Raw genomic sequence first — 18981 nt, 5'->3', positions numbered from 1 at the left:
GGAGGAGAGACAGTGGCTGCTGATCATTAGTCAACGTCATTGAATGAAACCAGGCAGATTTGTGACATTTTTAGTTTCTTTGTTAAGCAGCAGTGGTGGAGGAAGTACTAATATTAGTATTTAAATCTGTAAAATAACTGTAACTAACTTTCTCAAATAAATGTTGTCTAGTAAAAAGTATAATATTTATGTATAAGTAAGTAGCAGAAAATGGAAATACTCTAGTAAAGTACAGTCCTTCAGTAAATGTACCTATAAATTTGCATTACTGTTTACAGGTAACTTGACATTTTGACGGTTTGGGGTAAAGATGCTGCCTTCAGTGATGAAGATAAGTCTGTTTAATAATATTCACATCATAAAGGACTTTTTTTGCTACTCTTCTCTTTTGCTCCTCTAAAAAACACAAAATTGTTCAAGATTTCTGAAAAGGAACAAGTTAATGTGCATCTTTGTCACCTAGCAACGCTGTTCTCATGACCTTAACTGTTAGCTGAATGTAAGAATTTAAATAAACATACTGTGTACAGAACAACTCTGGTTTGATAAAACCTGAAAGGTTCAGCAGTCATGGACAAGTCAGCGTTGGAGTGGTACTTTGATCATTTCATTGCAAACGTGAGTACAGGCTGCAGCTTCTTGTCTCTTTGTAAACAAAAAGATGTTAAAGGGTCATTTCACCCAGAGGACAAATCTGTCCAGAAACTCTGGATCCAGACCTCATCAGACCTCAGACCTGCCAGCAGTTCTCATTTGAACAGGACTGAAACTCATGTAAAGCCAAAGGACGTTAAATACCTTTGCAAATGTTACAAACTACAGCTAGTCGCTGCAGTTTGTAGGAAACAAGGAAGAGGATTTACTGGGGACTATTTTCAGTGGTGGATTAATCCATATTTTGTGATCTATAGTTACACACACAGCACTTATTAGTAGATCAGTTCAGCTTTGGTTTAAGTACCTTGTGTTACTTCATGGGTTGTGCTGATTATAAGAAAAATAGAGTATCACAGGACCTGTGCTTTCAGTTCTGATTTGTAGATGTGTAACTCTAGTTTCCTCTCGCTGCAGGATGCTTCAGAGATGGAGAGGGAGGACGTGATGAAACAGCTGGATCACGAGCGAGTGTTCTTCATCTTACTGCCTGATGAGCTCCTAACTCTGAACAAAGACAACACAGGTACCACAACTATAACACCAACAACAACAACACTGATGTTGATGTGACTACGGCTTGTTTGAGCTGATGGAGCAGAGATGAAAGCAGAGCTGTCATCATGTTGCCAGACAGCAGCACCCGTCTGGACTACAACTCCCAGAATTCAACAGCAGCGGCCATGCTCCCAGGTGGATCATCCATGCCGGATCGTCCCACGGCGCCCATCATGCCTGTGACACAGAGGACAGAAATCATCCCACAGATACAGTAGGGTTCATTCAGCAGCTGCTCCGGAGCTTTCAGTGTCCTCACACAGCTGTGATGGAACCATAGATTTCCATTATTTCTGAGAACGTTAAAGATTTTTTGTCCATTTTGGCATTAAAGTTAAAACTGAACGTTCATTGCTGACCTTTGAGACAGAAGTTGGTAGAAATGATCTCAGCACACGGTCCATGGCTTTTTGATCATGTCACACGACCTTCCTCAGCAGGCCACCGGTTACTACAGACACACCTCTGAGACGGTGCTACAGCTTTAACACTCCCTCTTATTAAATTTGTAGTCCTAGGGGTCATGCTGCTTTCACATGTTCACGTCCAGTGTTTGTGTGTTTGTGTGCAGCAACGTCCTCTCCACAGTGCACCTCGGCTGCTGTCTGGACCTGAACTTAATTGCTAGCAAAGCGTGGAATGTAGAGTACAAGCCAAAGGTACAGAAACTTGACAACAGGACATAGGAGGTCATATTTTTGTTTATTTTTTGTGTATTTAAAAAGTTTAGACTTCAAATCTATGCGTTACAGTCCAAGTTCAACCCTCTAGACAACAACCTGTAAAGCAGCCTTTTGTTGTCTCTGCTTCCTGTTGTGTTTCAGTCTCACAGGGCCGTCATGCGGCACCAGCGGCTGCAAACTACAGCAGTGATCTACAAATCTGGGAAAATTGTTTGTGCAGGATCCAAGAGGTCTGTCTGTCTGTCTGTCTGCCCGTCTGTCTGTCTGTCTGTCTGTCTGTCTGTCTGCCTGTCTGTCTGTCTGGACTAATCTTCAATAACTGTGGTGTTGCAAAACCAATTTCAGAACCCTCCTCTCTCCTCTGTCCAGTGTGGAGCAGTCACACCTGGAGGCCAGGAAGTACGCCCGCATAGTGCAGAAGCTGGGCTTCCCCGCCCGCTTCCTGAACTTTCAGATCCGGAGCTTTATGGCCAGTTGCAACACCTTCCCACTCCGTTTGGAGAAATTGGCCCACCATCAGCACTGCAGGTCAGGAGACACCGGCTATGGTCACACCAGCCACGGTCTTCCATCTGAATGTACTCGCTCCTATTGATGATTCCTCTGAAAGTGTTGAAGTACACGAAGCTCATGTTTAGCTCAGCAGAAAAACTAGATGCATTTGCATGTTGCATCTCGTTAGCTATCGAGCTAACTGATCCACTCCAGCGTCAGCTAAGTTTTGCTGACAGAAGAGTTCGGACAGAGCTCAAGACGCAATATGAGGACAGGACTTTTAGCTTCATCGCTGCATGCTACTGAAACCACAAGATCTCCCTGTTACATTTCTGCTGCTGCAGCTGTTCAATAATCAAGCTACAACATGCAAATGAGATAACTTTGGAGTTGTTTGAAGGTGTACTGACACAACAGACTGCTGATACCCACCTTCTGTAAATGCATCACTTTGCCACGTAGACCATGTCGTAGATTAAACTGGAAGAATGATTAGCATGTGTCATGTTTTATATAGCAGCTTCCATTGATATTTTCTATAGATGATCAAACTTTCAAGCTGATGTTGCTCCATTTTTGTTGACGAATCTGCTCACCGCTGGTGAAGAGGTGCATGATTTGTGGAAAACAACCATGGCGGCAGCAACCACTCACTGTCTGAGAACACCTCAAAGCGAAATGTGCACTAGCAGCTTCTTTCAAAGCATTTCTAGAGCATTTTTAAGCATATTTCCTTTTAAGTAAACTGAAGATGTGCGTCAGGATGCAACCTCGAATCTGGCTTTCTCTGCTGTCTATATGACATGAGCTTATTAATTAATATGTATATAATATGTATAATACAGTCACTTTGAGCCGACTGATCTCACTGTGGGAATAGAGCAAAACAACAGTCCTCATGGAGCCTCCGTGGAAACTGTTTTTGGTGAAGACAATTGTCCTGCAGCCATCTTGTCTGCACCCCCTACATAAAGGATATACACTCCAGTGGTGTTTATACGCTGCTGATGTCTAATGTCTGTTGTGAATTAAGGCTTACTCTGCTTATTGCTGAATTTTCCATTTAAACAGATGCTGACTCGTGATTTGTGTGTTTTTTACTCCCCACAGTTATGAACCAGAGCTGTTTTCTGGCCTCTCCTGGAAAGTGACGCCTAACGTCACTGCAAACATCTTTTCAACTGGGAAGATCATTTTAATGGGTAACTAAATTGTGTTTGTGTCCACACATTCCGGTTTACTGATCATGTGATGAAATACCTCAGAGCAGCGTGGCTACGGTCCAGACACACCGAAGCAGGAATTGATTCGTATCAATTATCATACCGATAATCAGGGGTGCACATAGCTGTTATGCAGGTGTGACAAAAATCAGAAATACATAATGACCAGTTGTTTCAAAATGCTGCAACTGGATTGGGTCTGGGTAAATAGTTTACACTGTGAAACTGTCCAGCAGATGGCGGTAATGCAACACTCATGGATTCCAGTCGCTTTAAGACCCAACAGACAAAAACAGCAGCAACTGTCACAGGTCAAGACACATTTCTGGTCAACACATTTGACCCAATGAAGTAAATTACTGTGAGGGACATTGAGCAGCTACTTTTGACAACAAAGAAACGTCAAACCGAACCTGAGCAGAAGAAAGTGGCTCCAGAACGAAATGTGGTGCAAAATATGATGCTCACATTCACATCCAGCAGACAGGTGTGTTTTATGCAGGCTCAAAGCATTTAAATCTTCCATTATTTGAAAAGAATTACGTCGCACAAGCTAACAAACAAGCTAGTCAAGCTGAAAAGTCCAGTTGCCCACTTGCTAAATGGTGAAACACGTCGAATGAGGAACAACAAGCTGTGTGTAAAGTTTTTCTCCTTAAACAGGGACGTTCTATGTCTTTTCATGCTGAGGATTTTGCTTTATTGAAGCGGCTAGGAGTGAATGGAGAAGGTGCATATTATGCAGAGCATTGCACAAACTATCAGAGGCAGTTATCAGAGCAAAGCTGCAGTCAGCTTAATTTTGGGGGGGGGGGGGGGTGCTCTTTGATGGATTGGAGGTCATTACAAAAATCAGCTTCCGACCTTCCACTTTGGGAGAATGGATGCACTTAAAGCCAGCAGGAAAACTTTTGACAGCATCCTCTGAGTATGACTCAGTGCAGATTTCGTCTGTCACCGACTCGTCTCTCAGCCCTCGTGCATGTTCACGTGTCAAAGACGAGCACAGAGACATGTGACCTAAAGCCAGCTGCTGACCTGTTGATGGAGACAGCTAATCTGAGACTCGGCCGGGGACTGGGAGGTGTGTCTTCATCATTTTAGAGGTTATTTATGTGGTTGAGCACCTGTTAGAATTACCCTTCCATCTAAGATGAAATATTATCCTCTCCCCAAAGTCTTGATTGTAGCACCTCTGTCTTATGTCTCCAGATCAGTGGAAACTTTGTTAACTTCACTGCAAAATAGTCTCTATAACTTAAGTTCTAATTTTGAAGTCTTCTGTCAAATTCCAGGAGCTAAAAAGGAAGCTGAGATCCACGAAGCCCTTGATATCATCTTTCCAGTCCTGAGCTCTGTCAGGAGGCAGCGAAGAGAGACGCACCAAACTCTGACAGGAAAATAAAGTGTTTTAGAGTCAGCATGGAATCCACGTCATAAAGGAAAGAAATCATCTTCCTCATCACTGAGCAGGAAACTCTGCACTGGTTTTCTTCCTGTGGTTCAGTTTGTGGCGTTCAGTTAGTAATTGTTCTATTCCACATTATACCACAAGGTGGTGCTCTGGGCTAAGGCACAATAGGAAAAAGGCAGGAAGTGGTGTGTGCCTACACGACATGATGGATCCTATGCCCCGTTTAGGTTATTTAAGCTCAGTAACCATCCTACCTGACTCATTCTACATAAGGATTCTTGAATGTTTCTGGATCATAACTAAAACTGGAAAATTACTGGAATTTTAGTCTGATTTGAAAATCAGTGAATCAGACTTAAACTTTGATATCTGACTTAATTTAAAACGTGAACAAAACACAGACTTCAGTATCTATGACTCAAACTTGAGTAAATCAGACTGGAGTACTGATAAGATTCAAGATTCAAGATCGTCTTATTGTCACTGAGCATAACATGTGAATGAAATTTGCATTGCAGCCCCCATGTTAGAAACAATAAGAAGGATAAGATAATAAAATAAAACAAATATACTAGAATAAAATAAACATGCAGATAAAAATATGCGTAAATGCAATAAAAATATACCAGAAATGAAAATATACTAAGACAATAAGAATATGCTAAAACAATAAACAATAAAATGTACCAACAGAAGCTGAAATAAGCTAAAATGTATATACTGAGTGCAAATGGCTGGCCATTTAGTTAAGCGTGTGTGTCCTTAAATGTTCAGTACACAGAAGGTGCAGGTGAAGGTGGACAAAGTGCGGTGTGCAGTGGCTCATAGTCCTCACAGTCTCTCACTCCAGTGAGGGACTGATGGGGGTGATAGCTCTGACAGCTCTGGGGAAGAAGCTGTCCCTCAGTCAGGATGTTGGTCTTGCACACTGATGTCTCAGAGTGATGACTTTTTGCAAGCTGTGGCTACATGACGGACCGACAGACTGTCTGAAGACATCATGACAGACTGGACAGAGGAGACCCTCCTCCCATCTGGATGCCAGTGAAAACACAGCAGACAGACAGCACCGTCAGTCATGGCTCGTCTCCATCCTTCACTTTCAGTTGTGGTTTTCGTCAAACTCACCTTCAGGATGTGGACTGTCAGCAGGCTGAAGCAGCTGTGTGGTAGTTTTTCTCTCCTGGAGTTGAACTCACTCAGAGGATTCTTCAGTCTGATGCTCCTGACCTCCTTCCTCTCCTCACCCTCCTCATCAATAGTGCTTTTTTTCCAGACAATCTTCCAGACAGTCTTTCAGATGTGAAGATGTACAGATCTGTCTCTCTTTTTCCTGTTCTCACCTGCACCAGCCACCTCTGGCTGCTCCAATCCGATTAAGGGTACTTACCTGTGCTGTGATTGGCTCAGGCACATTCTAAATCCAGGACACGGTCAAACCGTTCACCCCAGCCCATCAGCCTCCCTCTGCTGCTGTCCATCAGCGTGATACTCCCTCACTATGAAGGGGGTCCAGCTGCCGCTCAACAGCATCCAGACTGCCTGCTGCTCTGGCTCCACAATGGTGGAACAAGTTCCCCTGCTTCACTCGCTTTAGTGTGAGAGGTCATTAACCAAAACAGCTGGAAACTCTGTCTTTGACAGTGTGGCATATTATATTTTCTTCATGTGAAATATGAATCTGCAAAGTCAGAGAATCGCTCCCCTGTGTGGGTTAATAGCTTGAGCAAAGTATTATAAGTCTCTGTTGTAGTTCTTCTCACCACCAGCAGAGGTCAGGATGGTTCCATGTTGGTTTATGTGACTCTGCATCGAGGGCTCATAATCGAAATACTCTTTTTTTTTTTCAAACAAAGTCAGAGACAAACTGGAAGTCTGTTTTTAAAAGACAGTGAGATCTGGAAGCTGGTTTTCAGAGTTCTTAAAAATAACTTTTTGTAGAATCAATATTTTTACATACTTCATGGCTGGATTAACCCACGTGTGCATCCTGATGCAAAAATTTAATAGATTAAACGCAGGACCTGGCTGATTCTTTATTTGGATCCTCTTTAGCTTCCCCACAGTGGTTGCTGCATCCTCCTGGGCTCCACACAAAAACAACAACAAACCACACAGCAATTTAAAGACGCAGTTAGACGCCCTCATCAGCATCATTTCAGTTGATATTATTGATAGTGGTGCAACTTTCTGAATGGATTTGGAATTAATCACATTATCAGAATCCAATACCCACTGTGTTTTTGGGCTTGTGTGCTCTCAGAGAGTCTCTGGGTCCCAGGTAGTTGTATTTCTTTAAGAGGATCTGTAGGCGATTCAAGAGGTTCTAGATATTCTTTAGGTCGAGTCAGGTTCCTCTAGGGGTTCCAGGGTTCTTGTAGGCGCTTCCTGTGGTCATCAAGGAGGTACTACAGGTCGTAGTTTTACTTTTGGTGGTTACAGTGTTGTTTTGGGATGTTGTAGAGGTTGTTTAGGTGCTTTTGAATATGAAATGTGAGTCTAAACACTAAACAGGCAACAACTTACAGGAGGAAAAATAGAAACTCAGAACTCAGAAATAATTTATAAAACATCAGAACCTCAAAACGAGAAAATGGATTGAGTTACAGTCTGTGAATTTCAGTCTAAAACCTCAAATCCTTCCTGACAAACTAACAGCAGTCTGCTGTATGTGTGTGTTCAGTGAGTTAGCTATTAGCTCGTGTCAAGCGTCAACCTCCGAAGAAAAACGAATGGATGAAAAATGAAGCCAACGCACGAGTGCAAAAACTGCAGTTCACAAATGGCCACTTGACGCCGGCTCCCCTTTAACCCCCATATTTAAAGGTCCAGATATAAACATGTTTACAGCCTGGTTCAAAAAATGGTTTTGGTCTCTCGAGCTTATTTTCTTGTTCTGTACTGAGGTGAATTTTATATAACTCACTTGTTTAAATTATATAAGGCTTAATGTTCTGCGTAATTACGGGCACGGCTGCTTTGAGTGACAGTTTGCTGCTCAGTTTCACTCTGCCGCCTCAGCTTCTTCACCCACTTTTGGATTAGCTGGGAGTTTGGTGGAGTCAGGTTTCGACCGGAGTCACTGAGTTTAACAGTGACTCTTCAGAAACCTGAGGGTGACCTCACAGAGACGTCCTCCATGTTTTATACAGTCTGCGGCTCGTTGGCCGGCCATCTGCTGCACTCACACCAGGAAACAGCTGGCTGATGCTCCACTTCTTAAACGGGTCAGATTGTAATAACTCAGGCAGGTGATGATGAAGTGAGGAGGGTCACACACTTAAAGCTCCTCATTCTCATTCCTGCTTTTTGTCTTCTGGACTCTGTAGAAATACTTCTGGACCTCTACTTTCAGTCAGTGTGAATCCAGATCTCTGGCCCTCAGCCACTATGGGGTTCCTGGCAGACGATTACTGGTCACCAGGTGAGAGCTGTTCTTTATGGAGCTTCTTCTGTCTGGAGCGTCAAACATCAGACTTTCTTCCTGATGAAGATGAGCTAAAGCTGATGGGGATCCCAATGAAGAATAAAGAATATGGGCTTCTGGATTTTTCATTGACCAAACATATACCTGTTCAAGATGAACACACTTGAGTCCTAACAGGGTTTTTAAAAGGCTTCTCCAGCATCTCGTCTGACAGCCGGTGCTTCTGGTTTCTAGGGTTTTGTGTGACCTGCTGACCTCTGAACTGGAAGCCCTTCCTGTTGGCTCTCCAGGGCTGCAGGCCCGCGTGTTGACACCGAGCAGCAGGAAGTGAGGTAATCCCGCGGCTGACACGATGAATCCTACATGAAAACAGTGAATTATGGGAACGTTTCCTCCCCTGTTGAAACCTGCAGCTCTCTCTTTCTTCCTTGTTCTGACACTTTCTCCTCCTTCCTGTCTCCATCTGCTCGTCTTTATTCTTTCTTATCATTTGCTCTGATCGCCGCTCTGTTATTTTTCACTCAACTGAAACATTTATTCATGAGCTCATGGGTAATTTTGGCACCAGACCTCGATTTAGTTTGATGTTGGTGGTGTTTCAGTCCTGTGAGCGATTTTTTTGCACTATAACTTTATTTGTCTTTTGCATAATTGTAACTGTGACCTGTCATCGAGCACCTGTGACCTGCCTCCTCTTTATTTCATCTGTTTCAGTTTTTCACATCCTGTCACTTGTTCTCTATTTGGCTCATCTCTTTCTCTCTCTAATAACATCCTCAGTTTCCTCTGATCCTAATAATACCAAATGATAATCATGCTGACAGTAACACATCCTGTACTCCTCTGTCACATCCCCTCCACTCTTTTCATTCCCTCCTCTGCTGCCTCTCAGCTTTGAGTTAGATGTTGTGCTTTTGAAGGCAAAATACAACTTTTCTAAATGAATGACGTCCCCAACAGATGCTCTATTTCCTCCTGTTTGTCTGATGATAGCTAGAGTGAGCAGATGTTTGAGGAAACTACTGAAACTTTTTTGTTTTATCCTTTATTGATCCCTGTGGGTGCGGCTTCATTCTCTGAATTGATCCCATGCTAAGTGTGAGGAGCCACTGAGCTGCTGGTGTGAGCTGTTTTTTAAGATTAATGTCTTCAACCAATGGGCAGAAAGTGTTGAGAGACGGACCAACGTGTTGGCTTGAGTTTAAACAAAAGATTTGATTGAAGAAAAATACAGAATAGCACCAAGTGCTCCTTTAAGCAGAGTAATGGATTCAGGAGGATGGGATGTTTGGGCTGCTGGTGTGACTCCACACTTTTAGCAAAAGTTTTTTCTTAGTTTTGGGGTCGTGTGAAGCTACAAACATGCAAAGTCAACTTTTCCACCTGGGCTTGAGCCAAAGAAAATCAACAGCATGAAAGACTACAGAGCTGGAGTTTGAGCGAACACACCTGTATTCACAGGAAGGAAAAAGCACAAACTCGGTCCTGTGCGCTGCAATAGCTGCTAACCTCGCCACTTCACATGCAGTCTGAAACCATCTGTTGTAAAGAGGAAGCAGGGGAGGATGTCTCCAGAGAGCTGGATCCAAAGAAAATAACTCACATCATCCCCAACCCAGAAATGGATCCGGGAAGGAACTGATTTAGCACCGTCCCTGTCCAGGCGTCTGGTGGGCCAGGAAGGAAAATCAATCTGCCTGCATTCATTAAACATCTCGTTGGTCTCATTTTGGTCTGACTGCGTTGGAGGGGAACACCGACAAACCACAACATATCCTTTGGGGAAATAATGTCATGTCATCACAGGGAGCCGCTGAGGCTGCGAGAAGGAAGTGGAAAATTAAATCAGTTTCACTGAAGTGGCTCCTGAACCGGTGAATATAAATCAGCTGCGAAGAGCTGCTGCTGTCCTGCAACAAATCTATCAAACATTAACTTCTGCTTTCTCCAGCTGACTGCCTCTCTCACCAGGTCACGGGCTTTTGGGGCTCCCGCCTCTCTCTTGGGCCCTGCTGTGGTGCCCCCGCAGTCTGGATCAAAGGACTCACCGGGGGCCCCGCCGGCCCTCGCTGACCCCAGAGAGGATCATCTGCAAAAGCAAGAGTTCTCTCAGTGTTTGAAAACAAGGCCAGATGTGTCCAGCCGGACACTGCAGAGGCTGCGGGACACTGAGGTCACGTGAAAGCAGATGGGGCTGATGTTTTTCTGTTTGTGTCCACCCTCTCAGCAGCAGTCAGCGAGAACGGGAGAGTACACCTGTGTCTCTGCGGGGACGCCGACAGCGATGCACTTCACAGACGCGGTTCAGTATTTCAGGATTCAGCATTAAAGCTGCTTCTTCAACAATAGATGAGATGACTCTTCCCTAATCAGGAACACAAAGACAGTTCTCATAGTTGCTCTCAGCGCTCCTGGTGGTCTAAAAATATGATGCTGATGAATTTTTTGACAACGTGTTGACAAATCTTTCTTTAAATCTGCTGGAACCCAGAAATCAGACTTCTGTCGTGCGGTGGCTGAACAGGGAGGCGCTCTTTTCAATAACTCGTCCTTTAAAGATTTGAGAAGACCTTTAGCATGAAGTCATCAAAACTGCCTTGAGGAGAGAAGCCATAGCCCCCCCTTTGTGCTACTCAGGCTGCATCTGCAGCCAGAGCTGTGGGTTTGCAGGGAAAGGATGTGATCATCTGAGAAACCTCCACAAGGTCCTCTGTCACCCAGAACCAGAATCACCTGCACCACCTTTTTTACTGTGCGGATATATTCTTTTTCTACTGTGTTACATGTTTTTCTCTGTACAAAAGTATAATAGTAGTAAAATACTGTATTGTATTATCCATATCTTCAATGTGCAATTCAAATATTCAAGGCAATATCATTTTTGGACTCTCTTTGTATATAATGTACATACATATGGTTAATTTTTATTGTCTATTTGTTCTTTTTCTACGTTTCCTTTTTGTTCTTGCTATTCTTGCTGTCTGTAACATCTTAATTTCCCCGGCGTGGGAGCAGTGAAGTTATATCTTATTTTATCTTATCTTCCATAGTACACAGCTGAATGACATACAGCAGGAAGCTCCTTCATCACCATGAACCTGCAGCTCTGAGAACACGGTGTTGTTCAAAGAAGCTGATTCTGTATTTGAGTCTTAACACGAAGACAGAAACTCGGGACCTCCGCGAACGTCAGACCGGAGCTGTGCGGAGGCTTTAGGGGACAACAGGGATCAGGATAATGAAAAAACCTCGCCTGTGTCTCTCAGCTGATTCCTCCCAGATGTTGAAGTCTGCCGCGCTGGAGGGTGGAGGCTTCCCAAGGGGGGATTCTGGGAGGAGAAATGTGACTCCATCGTGTAAAGTTCCTGTTTTACTCGACTGTTGCTGAACTGATGCTCTGCTCTCAGAAGCGCTGGAGTTTTGCACTTCAACACGCTCATTTCTATAATCTTTAAAGGTTTGCTGAGTGCACCAGAGTCTCCGGTACCCAGACTAAAGAGCTGCATCAGCATGATGTCCTCTAACTGTGTGTAAACCAGGTCTCTGACGGAGGAGCTCCAATAAATCTGGACCGTATGTAATAAATAAATCTGCTGCTGCTGAGGTGAGAGGTGGCAGAGGCTGCACAGAAACCAACACACTCATCCCAGATTTCAATGATGTGCATCAAGCTTGCTATCATTTTTTATTTTTGGGGCGTGAAGTCACATTTCAGCATCGTTCTGCCACAAGTAATCTTTGCAGAGCAGGAAACTGAACTCACCTTCAGGGTCCTTAATATGGTTCCATCTTGTCTTGTTCATTTGCTCATGAATCCAATGTCAAAGTCATGTGGAAAAATGGCAAATGAAGGTATTTTCCTCCTCCATCAGCAACTCCCTGAGCTCATTTTATGGGGGTTTTGGCATCAGTTAAGGAGAGTTTGACATCAGGAACACGTCGACAGCAGAGATTTACAGAGTGTGTGTGTGTGTGTGTACCAGCTGCAGGGAGGAAAGAGTTAAAACTTTTCTTGTTAGTCCAGTAGGAGGTGGTATGGAGGGGGGAGGAGAGCAGGGGAGGTGTGGGGGTGGGCTGTCCCCCCGTTTTTTCTATTGATAGTCATATTCCCCCATTTATTCCTGCAGTCAGGACGATGCAGAGCCGAGCAGAGACAGACGACCTGTAGAGGCTGCAAGCAAAGAAAGCCCGACTGTTGGAGTCCAGTTCAGAAGAGCAGAAAACACACAAAGAATGAAGAAGAGCACTCCTCACAGTAAGTGTTTTTATTTTTCCTTTCCAGGAGAGAAAGCAGGTGTGTGACCACCTGCATCATTAAAACTTAACCTGCAGTGATAACAGTCAGTCAGGTTTAAGAGCAGAAACGCAGTGTGTGTGTGTGTGTGTGTGTGTGTGTGTCAGCAGTCTTTTCTCTCTGTGGTCACATCATTACTGTTGATCTCAGACCACAAAGTGAATCTTAAAAACCTCCTTTAAGTTTCGTTTTCAGGCGAAGGTGAAACAGCTGTTAATTGACTTATTTAATCTGACCTAATCTGGAACATTCAGGCCCCTGCGAGATGTTAGATTAAGACAGTGAAGACAGTTTAAAGCTTTTTAAGAGTGACTGGCTTTTGTTCACAACCTAAATCACAGTTTTTATCATTAATTCACAGAATTACACAACATTTTATTGTTATGCACAAATGGGACTTTCAGAGTAATCGAGTGATTATGGACTCAAATTAGAGTCCAAAAGACTCTGAATCAACTTTTATAAACCTGAAACACTGCATTCAGGATTGTGAATATGCAGAAAATGTCTTCAGGTGTAGAAACATCTGACAAAGAGTCCATGATGAGTCATTAAAAAAAATACACTTGACAATAAGTTGTTATTGAAAGCTGTGACACGAGAGTCTTAACACTAAATATAACTTAAAACCATCTAAAAAAGACCTTAAATCATCTCGTACTGTGATGTGATGTAAACCATCTTCTTAATATAAAAACTCAGAGTTAAAGTGTCTTTTCCCCTAATTTTTTAAGATTAGAGGACAGGCTACTGAAATAGATCTGAATTTAGTAGCTGAAACTTTTAATCCTTACTATCTGCAGTCTGAGGAGCAGAAGCAACTTTTAAAGCTTTGCTTTGGCAGTTTAACTTTAACCGCTTAGAGCGACCCATTCCACTGACATTCCACCTTAAATTTCTGGAGTTTTAGGGTATAAAGTTACCGGGTGCTGCTTCTTTGTACAACATAAGTAATATTTTAAAGCTGCTCTCTTATCTTCCCCACTTTACAATTAAGACCAGACTGGTTAAAGTGGACTTGATGTGCAGCGCAGCCATCACTCATCACACACTCGCCATCCAGAGAAAACAGGGCGGCTCCAGTCTCAGGCGGTCGTCATGATTATTTTCTGTACAAATAAGGACTTTTTTCATTCAAGATGTCACAAAACTTCTTCAGCATGTAATTTAATTGTTTCCATGTAGTGGAGGACGAGTTTACCTTAACGAACTACGTTAGTGTCAGAGCAGGTGCTGAATGTGACCTCATGCTGCACAGGAGGGTGGACATAATAAAAGAAACACCTTGCTTTATATTAACGGACCAGTGTGTCAACTTCAGTGGCATCTAGTGGTCAGATGGCAGATTGCAACCACCTGAACATCCTCGTTTCAGCTTCTCCGACGGTGGCAGCGAAAAATGCACAAAAAGTGAAGGTGCTTTCTAGAGTCAGTATTTGGTTTGTCGAGAGCTACTGTGGAAACATGGCTGTGCAACATGGTGGATTCAGATTCCTTTGAATCTACACAATGGACCTTTAAAGCTCTATAAACATAAACAGTCTCTGGTTTCCTCCTCTCACATGTCAGGATTTGCACTTTTCGTCTGTTTTATATGATTCTGGTTTGTCAGTGGGTGGTTGTCTCCCGATGATCACAGTGTTGAATCACAAAGGCAGATTGGTGGGTTATCCAGTTATCCGCTATCACACAGCACGCTCAGATTTAACCAGGGCAGCTCACCATGGTCACTGGGGTGGCTGACCTTGGTAACCAGTGTAGATGACCATGGTAACTGGGATAGCTCACCACAATAACCAGGGTAGAGCACCACGCTTACTTGGGTACATCACCATGGTAACTGGGGTAGATTACCATGGTAACCATGGTAGCTCATCACGGTAACCAGGTTAGCTAACCTTGGTATTGAGTTACCATGGTAACCAATTTGGATTACCATGGTAACAGGGGTAGATCACCATGGTAACCATGATATAGCTAAATATTAACTGTTTCATCCCACTCAGGGTTCCCGACAGTGTCACTGCAGGTCAGGATGACACTGGTCCAACTCTGTCTCGACTCAATGACATGATAAGTGTAAATAAAAATTTCATTTTGTTCAGACTACCTTAGCTTTTCTTCTCTCCTTGGCAGAGTTTACATGTTTAATTGTTTATCGTTGGACAAATAAGCACCAAAAAATATAGATAGATAATCTTCACGATAAATCATTTACTTACGTTAGCTAACGTTAGCCAGCCCACTGCAGGTTTGCTTGGACTCAGTCAGCAGATAAAGCATGAGAACCTTTATTTGTTTTTATTTGCTGTCATATTCGTCTTCGTCTCATTCATGTCACACCGAATGTAACTGTGCCTGCTGATTACTCTTTTTCTTAAAGTTTCACCTCCTTAATTTTCTGTTTTCAGCTAGCTGTTCTGTGATTGGCTGATCGCTGACATCACTATCAAGATGGCCCACCTTTTCCTCGCCAGTAAGATCACCATGCCGGACGACCTCCACAACAAAGGTGGTGCCAGGGTCCCAAGGAGCGCCATGAGGGTGCCGACATCGATCTCTGCTGAGAAGCTGAGCCGGGACAAGCCCAGGAAGGACCAAAGTGTCGTTGTGACAACGCACGTCCCCCACATCAATGAGGGCCAGCTGACGGCGGCCACCGGCGGAGCAGAGATGTCCTGCTACCGCTGCACCGTGCCGTTCGGCGTGGTCGTCCTCATCGCCGGCATTGTGGTCACGGCGGTGGCGTACACCTTCAATTCCCACGGCTCCACCATCTCAGTGCTGGGACTGGTGCTGCTGTCTGCTGGACTGGGCCTGCTGGGCTCCAGCGCCATCTGCTGGAGGGTCCGACTGAGGAAGAAGAAGGACAAACGGAGGGAGAGTCAGACCGCCCTCATGGCCAGCCAGGGATACTGCGTGGCCTGATGAGCGCTGCAGAGGAAAAGTCCTGAATGCAGTCCTGTGTCAAGGTCAAGTTAAGCTCTTTTTATCCCAGAAGTCACGCTGCAGGTGCAGATGTTTAACTTCAGGGAGACAGTGAACCTGAATGCACCATGCAAAGTTTAACAGTGGCAACTGCTGAACTCTGCATGTGGTGAAGAGAAGGAGGTGGTGCTCGCTGCAGCGTCTCGTCCGTCTGAGGCGGTGATGCCTCTGCAGACGCCTTAAAGGACTTAAAGAGGCTGTGATTGTCGGAGTAAAGGATGGACACAGCCTGCAGGGTGACAAGCAGCAGGAAATCATTCTTAATGGAGACTCTAAACTCTAAACTGGACGATGGACGGGCGACTTCTATTCAGCTCAAGTGCTACGACAATCGATTATCCAGAAATCGACAACAACTTTGATAACTGATTAATCATTTAGGCCATTTATGAAGCCGAAATACCAAACATTCATCTGGCTTCAAGTTCTCAAATTTGCCGTGTCTCTCTGTTGTATATCATCTGGGTTTTGGACTGTTGGCTGATCAAAATGGGAATTTTCCCTTGAGCCCCCTGAGGGTCACATTGCAGGGAGAAAAACTGCCATGGAAATCTGAGTTAAATTAAAGAGGTCATTCTGGAATCTGCGTCTAATAACTGGAGTCAGAAGAACAGTGAAAACACTCTAATGTCTCTGATTGCTCTTTAATTGTTACAGTTACATCTCTAAATGCATCCCCTTGCCTGTACCTCACACATACAGTGACTGGGTTTTGTGAATTGTGCCTTTCTCAATCATGTCCAATCAGTTGCAGGTGGACTCTGATCAGGTGACAGTGACACTGAAGGATACTCGAGGCAAACAGGATGCAGCTGTGCTACAGCGACGGCTCTGAATGAGTAGATTTACTGAGTGGTCGCCCGACAAAGCTCATCCATGATGTACAGTATCTGTCAGTAAATGCTGCTAATGAGCTATAAAATCCATTTAACAAGGTACTCTACTGTCGATGTTTCTCTTTCTTAAAACAGCGTAAACCTCATGTGTGATCTCTCTGACTGTTACTCCGTCATTCGGTCACGTAGCGAGTGAAAATATTGCATTTAAATGTGCATTTAAATTTCATCTTTCTTGGTAGACAGCAGAGATCTGCAGGATCACGACGATCCCTCTGAAGACACGACACACTGCTTTGTGCAGGGATGTGACTGGATCACGGAGTAACGTTCAGAATAGTGAGCGCACACATGGGGCTACTCTCTGATGATATGCATGCCAACTTGTATATTTAAACTAGTACACTGAGATCCAAAGTGATGAAAATAACCGAATGTCATGTATTCCACCGTATTAAAGAGTTCATGTAGCTGTCTGTGCAACTGAGAGTCAGTCTGACGCTGTCTCGCTTTCTTTTACGCTGAACACACGTTCAGTCTTATTTATTCCGTGTAAACAGACGTATGAGAGAGACATATTTGTTCTATTAAACTCAACATTGAAGTTCCAACCTGAGGCTGAACGACTGCTTTTCAACTGACTGACTGAGGGTTTCGTGGAGCAGGTTGAGGACAGGCTGGAAAGTTGTAGCAGCTCGGCTGTTATATTTAGTTGTGTTTATGTTGCCTAGCATCCCGCAGACACACGACCAGATAATAACTGTGGGGTGGGGTTGCGTCATTTGGAGGAGGAGGAGGAGGTTGTGCTGACGGGTAGCGGTTACAATGCGTTGTCACTTCTGCAGTGCTAACTTTATCTCCACTGGAGCGCAGCATCCTGGGAATGTGAAGGGTGGTGGGGTTGGGTGAGAGACATAGACAGAAAATGGAGAAAGACGGAGAGAGAGAGAGAGGGAGGATGCAGCTCTGCATCGCCTCAGTGGATCTTCAGTCTTCAGCAGGGAGACCCTCACAGCAGATAATTACACACCACACACAGTACTTCCAGCACTAAGTAAGTTCTGAATTAAATCAGACTTTGGATTTGGTTTTATAATATAAAAAATATTATAAAAATGGGTAATCAGAGAGGTTACTTGACGTGACACATAGCCTGTGGGAACAAAATGCCCGGAAGACGAGTTGTAGGGAGAGAATATCCCCACCACAACTAAGATGGAGGTTTGTTTATGGAGGTTGAGGCTCCTCTTTTATTTGACTTTGGCTCCTAAAAGTGGTTTTAAATGAAGTTAAACTACTTTTATGTAATAAGACTCTGTAGACATTCCAGCAGCTCTGTGAGGCTGCACTTGCTCACAGTGGAGCTTTGAGCTAAATGCTAACACCAGCATGCTAGCATGCTCACAATGGCGACACTAACATGCTGATGTTTAGCAGGTGTAGCGTTTGACGTGTTTACAATCAAGGTTTAGCTTGTTAGCATGCTATTAGCTATTAGCAGTAAGCACAAGTCCAGCTGAGGCTGATGGGGATGTCATTATTTTCACAGGTTTTTGGTCAGAAACTAAAGAATCGAACAAATTAAAAGGTTAAACTAAGGATGAAAAGTCAGATGTTTTTTAGGATTTATTGGCTGGTTACCATGGATACATATATGATGTTTCCTGGCAATCCATCCAATAATTGTTGAGATATTTCACAGATGTCAAAAATGTCAACCTGAAGGTGGTGCTAGAGAAAAAGTGCAGGATTTATCTCATGGCTTGTGGAATTATTTCAGTCTGGACCAAAGAGGTGGACTGATGGACAGACCAAGCTGCTGGGATCTGGAACATTCAGTATTTTTAAATATTTACCTGTTTAATGGTGGTAAATCGTGCAGAACTGGACCATCGCTGAGGTGTGTTTCAGGGCCGACTGAACTGATTCTTTGTGTTTCTGAGGCTGCTTTGTATCGCCTCGGGCTGGTGAGGAGGGTTCAGAGGGGAAATCCCGACCCTCCCTTCCCTTCCTGTAACACAGTGACCAGCTGAGTGACCAGAGGTGCAACACAGTGGCAGTGTCACCCCTCCTCCCCCTTTAAACACACCCCAGACTCTGAGCCAGAGAGGGCCTGGCACGCAAAGAGACAGAGAATCGGCACGATTAAAAGGGATCAGCCAGAGAACAGGAAGGTGTTTTCTGTTCCTACACACCCTCTACCCAAACTTTGAAATAATTCCCCTGCAGGCGTGTGATTGTTCTGCCATCAGATGAGCCTCAAGGTCAGCAGAGGCGGCCGCGGCTGAAGAGAACCTGGTTCCAGACCTCTGGTTTTTAATAGGTCTGATGTGGTCATGTAAATGTTTTTCATCCAACTGCTGCTGAAATGAAGTGAAACTCCTGCATCAGTTTCAATAGGAATCAGTT

The 18981-nt window shown here is 44.0% G+C and overlaps 2 protein-coding genes across 2 annotated transcripts; both read left to right on the top strand.

Annotated features, from left to right (window-relative positions):
- Positions 1–570: 570 nt before the first annotated feature.
- On the top strand, positions 571–10636 carry LOC121625249 (TATA box-binding protein-like 2). Its single transcript, XM_041963331.1, has 11 exons — positions 571–618; positions 1072–1183; positions 1288–1426; positions 1784–1871; positions 2037–2125; positions 2265–2423; positions 3501–3592; positions 4909–4970; positions 8357–8451; positions 8689–8781; positions 10426–10636. Exons 1-11 carry the CDS (start codon positions 571–573, stop codon positions 10634–10636), a joined length of 1188 nt encoding a protein of 395 aa, XP_041819265.1.
- Positions 10637–12580: 1944 nt separating this feature from the next.
- LOC121625063 (transmembrane protein 100-like) lies at positions 12581–17171 on the top strand. Its single transcript, XM_041963101.1, has 2 exons — positions 12581–12709; positions 15160–17171. Exon 2 carries the CDS (start codon positions 15203–15205, stop codon positions 15674–15676), a length of 474 nt encoding a protein of 157 aa, XP_041819035.1. The 5' UTR covers positions 12581–12709; positions 15160–15202; the 3' UTR covers positions 15677–17171.
- The last annotated feature ends 1810 nt before the right edge of the window (positions 17172–18981 follow it).

This window comes from Chelmon rostratus, chromosome 21 (genome assembly GCF_017976325.1).
Source record: "Chelmon rostratus isolate fCheRos1 chromosome 21, fCheRos1.pri, whole genome shotgun sequence".
Lineage (NCBI taxonomy): Eukaryota > Metazoa > Chordata > Actinopteri > Chaetodontiformes > Chaetodontidae > Chelmon > Chelmon rostratus.
Note: the sequence above shows the minus strand (reverse complement) of the source record. Positions and strands in the feature narration are given on the sequence as shown.